This window comes from Camarhynchus parvulus, chromosome 18 (genome assembly GCF_901933205.1).
Source record: "Camarhynchus parvulus chromosome 18, STF_HiC, whole genome shotgun sequence".
NCBI classification, from domain to species: Eukaryota; Metazoa; Chordata; class Aves; order Passeriformes; family Thraupidae; genus Camarhynchus; species Camarhynchus parvulus.
In genome coordinates this window covers 9,822,173-9,831,351 of record NC_044588.1, presented here as the reverse complement: position 1 = coordinate 9,831,351, position 9,179 = coordinate 9,822,173, and the positions used below count along the sequence as shown (strand labels likewise).

At 46.3% G+C, this 9,179-nt stretch overlaps 1 protein-coding gene across 1 annotated transcript in view; it reads left to right on the top strand.

Annotated features, from left to right (window-relative positions):
- Positions 1 to 4,031: 4,031 nt before the first annotated feature.
- The window catches only part of SEC14L1 (SEC14 like lipid binding 1), a 43,445-nt gene continuing 38,297 nt past the window's right edge, over positions 4,032 to 9,179 (top strand). The window contains exons 1-2 of the mRNA XM_030961907.1: positions 4,032 to 4,144; positions 5,968 to 6,059. Of these exons, the coding sequence (XP_030817767.1) occupies positions 5,997 to 6,059 (63 nt within the window). The 5' untranslated portion in view covers positions 4,032 to 4,144; positions 5,968 to 5,996. The remainder of the gene's footprint in view (positions 4,145 to 5,967; positions 6,060 to 9,179) is intronic.

Here is a 9,179-nt window from a genome sequence, read left to right as displayed (position 1 = left end):
ATTTTTCCTGCTGTTCACTGTTTCCCCCGTACGGGCTGTCCAGGGAGCTTACAAAAATATGTACAACTGCAGTGGATGGGCACATCCAGGTCTGTGTCTGGAGGGCTGAACCTGGGGGTCACAGTTACTTTTAAGAGAAGAGGGATGAAGGAGTTCACACATCCTCACACCCAGCTTTACCAGTTTGTCTCTCCCTAGACTGACAAGGGAAAGCAAAAATGGTGACAACTAGTGAAATACCCGTGATGCATTAAATAAAAACTCTGTACAAACCAGAATCAATGTCCCCAGGGCACAGCTCTGTTCCATTAACTGTTTGTCACTTATCATGCTTATTATTATTTCCATCATGCTGGCAGTGTTAGCATTTGGGACCATTTCCATGGCTTTGAAGTTTAGGAAGCAGGTATTTATTTCAATGCAGCCAGTAGTACATAAAAAATTCCACTGACTCAGACGGGACTGATTATGAGGGAATGGCTCTTGAAGCACTTCAGTGTGTCTGAACCCAAACTCTCATCCCTTTTCCACTTATTTTAATAAATGTACAGCTTAGCAGCAAGACCTTGAGTGAACACATTCTTTCTTGTCATGAACTGCTGACAATCTCCTGTCTTTAGTACAGCAGCTCTGAAGATGAGATTTGATGGACAATAAGAAATCAGGATGGCTTCACTTTTCTTCACTGCCTGGGATGTAAACAAAAGAAACCAGAGCAAGTTCCTGCCTGCTGAAATTCCAGGAGCTTGAGCTGCATTCCAGCACGGCTGAGAGGCATTTTGAATATTTTCTCATATGCATCAGCTCCCAAGCAACTGCACTTTCAGTTAGTTCTTATTAATAGTACAGGATGGACTACCAATAGTTGTCATTAATTTCCATGGCAATATTGCCTGAATCAAGATAACTCAGTTGCTTCGAGTTGTGTAACTAAAGCTCATAACGTGAAGGAATGCAGTCCAGGGAAAGTGCTCAGATGGAGGGAAGTGACCGCCCTTGCATAATCTCCCTAAGGCCAAACTTCCCTTCATATCTAGCAGCCTGTGTTCCTAATTTTCTGAAAATATGGAAGGGTTTGCACTTTCAGCCTGTGTCCTCTGAGCTTCAGTCTCCAGCATGCCTCACAGCTTTCCTGAAACATTTCACCCACACATTTATTCATTATATTCCTCCTAACGATGTGTGGCTGGAGCTTCCATAAGAGAAGATGTAACAGGAAAATAAACAACAGTAGAAAAATGTAAACTTATATTACTTTCCTCTTCTTTGTCTATCTTGCTAAGATTGTTGTTTCTGCAGAAAACAGCTGAGACTAAGATTGATTTAGACATTAAATGATGGATTTTCACTCTTATCAATAAACTCCAAATATTTTTAAAAGTCCAAATAAAGCTTTTCTGATTACCTGGTCATTGGGTGAAGTAGAATAGAGACAGTCAGTAAGAATTAAAACATTGCCCAGAATCTAAAGAGGGAAATGTTATGAACAAAAAGGAATCTGAGTGGGCGTAAATTCCTCGCCCTGCTATGCCAGTAGGATTATATCTCAGGCTTTCAGAGCAGGAAAAGGATGTTGCAGGCATAATGGCATGGAATATCAATCAGATAACTAAATCTAATTACAGTTAACTCATTAATTCCAGCTATATGAAGGCAGCTGGCCAAGTGCCACAACAGAAATGAGATTCAGAGGAACAATTTCTCAACATGAAACAACTTCTTGTAAGGACTAGTTCAGATCAGACAAGGGGCTATGCTTGACTAACTTTAAAAGACACAAGGTCTGTATAAGAAAGAATGGCAGCTTAATCCCTCATTTGTGGTAACCACAAATTCAGCTTTCCTAGGGAAAGAATTGCATCAAAATGTCAGGATATGACTCTGAATTCTAGTAGATTTATATTCTAAGGGAGTGAGCCATTAATAAAAGATGTTGTGGGTAAACAACATTTCTCAGTAGTGCTGCTGAAGGGAGCAGAGACACGAGTTCCTAACTTTCAAGTCCTTATTTTAACACCGTTTGTGATACTCTGGTACTGTAAAAAGCACAATTGTACTTCTTGCTTTTAGTACATCACAGCTAAACCACTCATGGTGTGAGACAGAGTTCTTTGAGGCGTCCCAGACTGCAAATACCCTGAGCTGGGTGAATACTGGCTGATTAAGAAGAGGCGGAAAGATGCTCCAGCAGTGACTGAGGTGGGTCCCTGCACTCCCACTGCCCCATGGCCCTGGAGTATCGTCTGTGCCATCGCCCTAAGCTGACCTTGGCCCTGATAGTGCCTCAAACCCACCCAGAACCTCCCAGAGCCCTGCACTGAGGGAGCCACGAGGGGTGTGGGACCACAGGATGCTCAGGGAGCTGAGGGCATGGGAGGTACCTGCAGGAGGTGTCACGTCCTGCTGCCCATGCCCTCCTGCACCCATGGTGTGTGTCTGTGACTCTGTGTGTTTGGGTGTGGGAACCCAGGACATCCCTCTGGCTGTCCAGGACAGCCAGGACCCTGCCAGGGGGCTCAGAAGCCCTGGCACAGAGCCCCAAACACCTGTGGGTTTGATTATGACCCATGGAGCAAATTACCAACCTTAGATGAAGATCAGCAAGCCACAACAGTTTAAGTCGAATAATAGTGAAGTTATCACGGGGTGAAAAAGTAGATTTTGGGGGTTCAGGAGGCAAGATGGAGGGATCTGGGTATGTCCAGCCTTTCTTCTTCTTCTTGTCCTCCATCTTCTGCTGTGATATTGGCACTTTTAGATTGGTTTAGAGTAGAAGCTTACTGTCTAACATAGGTGATAGGTATTGGAAAGGAATTGTAAACATTGTACACGTCGTTTTTAGTATAAAGACATAACACCGCCCCGGGGGCAGGCAGAGTGCCTGGAACTGTCCTGCTGGATGGACCTCGGCAGCACAGGAGAAAAAATTTTTATAAATAAGACAGAGTAAACAACTTTGAGACCAAAAACTGAAGAGCTCTGACTCATTCTTCAAGCGCTCGGGCTGAGAAAAGAGATGTTTAACATTCTCAGGGTCACAGGGACCAGCAAAAGATCCTGAGATTTGGGGGGCACTCTGCCCCTCTGCTCCACCCAGGTGAGACCCCACCTGGAACACTCTGGGGCTCCTGCACAGGACATGGACCTGGGATGATTGGACCATGATGACTGGAGGGTTGGAGTAGTTCTGATACGAGGAAAGGCTGGGAGAATTGGGATTGTTCAGCCTGGAGAAGACTTCAGGATGAGCTAATTGCAGCCTTCCAGTACAGAATCACAGAATCAATCTGCGTAGTTGGAAGGGACCCACCAGGATTATTGAGTCCAACTCTTGGCCCTGGACAGGACACCCCAAGAATCCCACCATGTGACAGCATTGTCCAAATGCTCCTTGAGCTCAAACAGGCTTGGTGCTATGACCAAGGTCCTATAGCCTGTTCAGTGCTCAGCCACCCTTTTGGTGAAAAACTGTTCCTTATATCCAACCTAAGCCTCCCTCACTCAGCTTCCTGCTGTTCATGAAGGGACCCTGCTAGAAAGATGGGGGAAAGAGTATTTACCAGGGCAGGACAAGGGGGAATGGCCCCACACAGACAGAGAGGAGGTTTAGATCTGTTTAGTCATCATTGTTGGAGGTGTTTAGGAAAGGACTGGAAGTGGCATTTAGTGCCATGGTCTAATTGGCAAGGTAGTGTTAGGTCATAGGTTGGACTCAGTGATCTCAAGGGTCTTTTCCATCCTAACTGATCCGGTGATTAGAGATTTGGAAGAAATTCTTTGTGAGGATGGCGAGGTAGTGGAACGGAGCAGCTGTGACTCTGGGAGTGCTCAAGGCCAAGCCGGACAGCGTTGGAACCAACCTCCTCTAGTGCAAGCTGTCCCTTACACCCACGGCAGGGCTGAAAGTCGACGATTTATACGAACCCCCTCGCCCGCACCACTCCTCCCTCACGGCCGCCGGCCGCCCCGCACCGCCCACCGCGCATGCGCTCCGCCCGTCCCCGCCCCCCGGCAGCCCCGCGCAGGCGCCGGGCCCGCCCCCGCCCGGCACCGCGAACGACGGGCGGCGGCGCGCGCGCGCCCCTCCCGCACAGGACTGCGCTGCCCCGGCGGCATGAGGGGAGAGCGCGGCCGGCTCCGAGCGGTAAGCACGGCGCCGAGCCCCCCGGGGCCCCCGCCCTGCCCCGCGTCCCCCTGCCCCGCCGCCCTGCCCCGCGGCAACTTTCCCATTGTCCGCCCGCTCCCCGCCGGTTCCTCTCAGCGCTGGCTGCGGCGAGCCCCGAGGAGCGGTCGGCGCTGCCCGTGGCGGACGAGGGGTGGTGGTGATGATGATGATGGTGGTGGTGATGATGATGATGGTGGTGGTACGGGTGGTGGTGATGGTGATGGTGGGGCGGGGATCGCGGTCCTTCTGTGGGTCACGGCGGCGCCGCGGCCGCTGCGCTCCGGCCGCCCCGGGCAGGCGGCTCTGGCCGGGTCCCTCCGGGGCAGCGCGGGGCTGTCACAGGTGTCCCGTCTCCTCCTGGAGTGTCCCGGGTCTGTCACAGGTGTCCCGTCCTCTCCCGGAGTCTCCCGGAGTGCTACGGGGCAATGCGGGGCTGTCACAGGTGTCCCGTCCCCTCCCGGAGTGTCGCGGGGCTGTCAGCGGTCTCCCTCCATCCCGTCCCCTCCCGGGGTGTCCCGGAGCCCTCCGGGGCGCCGCAAGGCTGTCACCGGTGTCCCTTCTCCTCTCGGGGTGTCCCGGTCGCTGCGGGGCTGTCCCGGATCGCCCCGGGAGCGCTCAGGGCTGTCACCGGTGTCCCCCCATCCCGTCCCCTCCCGGGTCGTCTCGGTTCCGCGGAGTTTCTTTGTTGTGTAACTCTTTTTGTCCGGGGATTAGAGAGGGTTTGCGGCTGTTTGTGCTGATTCAGGTGGTTTTTTATAAAAAGAAAAATTGCGGGGTAATCATGGGTAAATTCTTCTCGGGGCTGGGATGCCGGAGAACTTTCCTGTGGCTCGGGGGGTTGTTCTTGGCTCGGGCCGGGGCCGGGGAGCCGCCGAGCCGCGCTGCCCCAGCCCCGGGGCCGGGAGCGCTCCCGCAGCGCCTTCCGGACAGAAAAGCGAAGCGAACTTGCTGTAGCAAACTCATCTCTTGCTGTAGCAAACTCATTTCTCGCTAAAATGAGGCTGGCTCGCAGCCCGCGATTCATATGCGAGTGCTACTGCCAGGATTTTTCAATAAACGTAATTGCAGTCGAGAGAGTTCGGGTCAAGCACTTTGCTGGGTAGAGCAGGCACGAAGGCTTTGGAGTAATTCCTCTCCGTGTTGCCAGTGAATCTTTTCTGGCTGCATAGTGGAATTTTTCTCGAAGTTTTTTCCCCCAGCTATCTCATAAGTTTTCCTCAAAAGTTTCAGTTTTATTTGAGATGATCAAGGAATGCCGTTGATCCATCAGTGGGCTATTGTAATCCATTTTCTTTCCTTCTTTCTTGCAAACAAGCACTTTTAACACTTATTTTTTTAATTTCTTTTTTTGCTTTCTGTATTTCTTTCTTTTTTTTTTTTGTTTCCCCTAGTCCCTGCTCTGAACAGGGCAGCCCACATACTGTGCTGGGGGACTGGGAAATGCTTCTCTGCCTGTCGCTGGGATGTGTCAGTGTTTGGTTCTCAGCAGCAGCAGCACAGGAAATGTCACCATCCTGACAAAGAGTCATAAAATATGTCGAAGATTTGTTACTAAAAGTGGACTAAAAATGTGCTAATTTTATCTTGTCTTTGGAAGAAGTGATAAGTCATTTCTGACAGAAATATATATATATACATAGAGCTTTTCAGGGCCCCTGTTGGGTCTTAAAAGAGGTTGTCAAGGAATTGTGAAGGATTTCCTGTGGAATTGCTAGCGTGGTACCACGCACAGACTAATTGTAAGAGAAAATTGAAAATGGCTTCCTACGTCTGACAGATGGTTTTTAAAATTTCTTTTTCAGGTTTGAGTTGATCTCACTAAACTGCAGCCATGGTGCAGAAGTACCAGTCCCCCGTACGGGTGTATAAACACCCTTTTGAGTTAATTATGGCTGTAAGTATTAATTTTTGCTGCAATTTCCTTCTTGACAGTTCCTTGTGTTGCTGAGTGCTTGCTGGGTTTTGTTTGATAGGTACTGTAGAACATACAAAGCTGAAAACAAAATGCAAAATATGAGAGCTGTGTGTTTCAATGGTTTCTTCTCTGCCTAGAGTATTTTCTTAACATAATGTGCTCTCCTTTTCTGCCAAAGTTTAGACAGTGATTACAGATGTATTTGGAAGTTAGTGCAAAAGTAGGAGTGAAGTGTGCTGGGAGTTGATTACTGGGGGCAGACTCTTCTAGAACAGGAGGAAATGTCATGTACACTGATTAAAACATTCTTATGGTCGTATCTTCATCAGTGTAGAGTTTATTGGATTAGAGAGCAAAAAGCAAGCCATGAAAGCAAGGATATGCCTGAATGAAAAGGGAGAAAGGACACTGGAAACATTTTGAGGGAAGGGAAGAAAAAACTTGGTAGGGAGGCCAGAGAGATGAACAAAAAGCCTTTTGGGTGCATGTTGCTAATTGGTGTGATAGTGGTACAAATAGTAATGGAAAGAAAGAAATTTAATTAGGTTCCCTTTTTTTTTTCTCTCTCTCCCTCCCTTTCCTTTTAGAAAACAGAGCAGAAGTAGGTATTTGACATTTTAAAGTATATTCAGTTGAAACCACAGCTGTGGGGCTCTTCAGAGTTACAGAGAGCAATTAAGGAGCTTTTCCCTGATAAAAACAGTTAAAAGTGAACCGTAATCTAAATAATAATTGTTTGATTTCACTTGCTGAAAATACTATGTTTAATGGCTTCAGAGAGAGTTTTAATAGTGCTCATAGTGTAAATATTTAGATAGATCACGTGGGTTGGAGTGCAGGGTTCCTTACAGAATTGATCCTTTGCAGTCACAGGGCAAAAAAGGATTAGATCACTCTACAGGGAATACTTGCATTTCTTTTTATCTTACTCCTAAGGCTGCCTCCAGTGTTGCACATGTAGGTCTTGCTCTTGCAGACACTTCAAGGCAGAGCTGTTATTTTGCTGAGCAGTGAAGAAGCCAACTGTGATCTGTGTAAGGTTTTTTATTACTTCAGTAGCTCTGACAGCTGGGCTTCAGGTGGTCTCAGTGAAATTTGATGGTGTCTGTAACTTTAGCCTTCAGTGAAGTTATATTGGCTCTTAGATCAGTCAGCCAAAATTAGTTTCTTAAATGGAATTCCCTGGTTGTTTGCTAAGCTGATGAGTCTTTACCTTGCTGCTGAATTGAAGGCAAAAATTCTTCCCGAGTTATTTCTTCAAGGATATTTTGAGTCAAAATGCTGATATCAGAATTGTCCACAAGGCTTTGCTGGGTTTAATTAGAAACACTTCTGACTATTAGTATTAACTGAGAGTTCTCAAACTGTTCTGTGTCTTGGGGATAATATCTGAAGAATAATATTTAACAAATATAAAGTCTTCCCTTACATTAAAGCTTTTCTTTAGAAAGCCAGAGGCTATAGTAGGTATGTAACTAGGATAAAATAATAGTTAAAAATTAAAAGTGAACTAAGAGGAGAAGAATGCTTATAAAAAGGAGCAGCCAGACAGGATCCTTTCAGAGACTGGAAGTTTAGCTGAGCAATAAGACATCTGATTTATTTAGTCTGTGTCAGAACACTGGGTTATCACTTGTACTTGTTCAGAATGTGAGCACTGGATGAACATCCTCCCTCTGCCATGTTGCTGCTGTTACTGATTTTTAAAACTTGTAAAATTCCTGCTGGTGATCCATCAAAACTGTCCATGCATTTTGTGAAGTGTGTGGAGGAGCCCATGAGCCAAATTCTGTGAGGAGTATAAACAGTAAATGCAAGCTTGATGGTTTTGTTACTGTTTTGTTACTGTTTCCTCTTGGTTGAACAGTGATTGCATAAGTTGATGAAGTGTTTCTGGGAGGAATACTTGTGTCAAATTCTGTGCTCGCTAAAGTGGAAGCACTACATTGCATATTCTCAACAAAAAAAAGTGCTATAATGTTATTTTAACAGTGCCAGCAGCTCTTCTGAAACGAGGAACAGCCTGGCATATACCAGGCTTGAATTTAAAGCACCCACAAAATGACTTAACATTATGTTGTGTTTGATTTTCCTTTGACCCTCTCTTTATTTGCACCTAGCCCTTGAGAGAATGTGTCCTCAAACAGAGGATTAAACCCACACCCAGAGATACTCATCTGTCAGTAAAAAAATCTCTGGAGAAAACTTTGGTCAGTGTGGCAGCAGTGTGCTGAATTGTCTTAACAAAAAATCACCGTTTCAAGCCTGGCTCTTATGTGAGGTCTCTTCTTTGTGTTCAGGTGCTGAGTACTTCTAAAAATTTTCTTTGTCCTCCCTTCCCTGGGCATTCTGTGGAACTCCAGAGGTAATTCTCTCTCTGGCAGTAATGAAGTTCACCAGTGTCAGTGAATCCCATGTGCACTGGGAAGATTCCCTGGATGATACGTGTTGCAATTGCAAATTGGAACTCATTAAGTCAAACTAATATTTAGCCTTCATATAGAGAAATCAGCATGAATTCTTCTGTTCTGGAAGGCACTGGGAGAATGCCACTTGCAGAGTGGGTCATTTATAGTGCAAATATCCGTTTTTCCCACTTCCCCTTTCCTGGGTTTCCAAGAGGTACTTGAGGGAGAATGGAGCACAATCAGCATTCCATTCATGCAGCTCTAGTGTGCTCCCAGGGAACTTTGTTCTCTGCTAAGGGTGACTGCAGCTCTATATTAAGACAAAAAACTAAATTTAATTCCACTTTGATCAAAGCCACGATTGTCAAAACAAAAGTGTTTTGCAGGCAATAATGATACAAAGACTTCTAAAATAGACAAGAGTCAAAATTCTTTTCCTGAGTTAAATTGATGTTGAAGATAAGTTTCTCTGTTATGCTTCCTCCACTGAAATCTAATACTCGTGTGCTGAACCCTAACATGTTTCTATGACAATATCCTTAAGGCATGACCCCTTATCTCCCAGCTGGGGATTGGTGAGGAGCTCTGAGAGAGTTGGACATCCATTGCTTCAAAGCTTCCTACCTTCCCTCAGCATTCAAGTCCAGCTGTGTAAAATCTAATATCAGCTACTTCCCTTGAAAATTTCCTT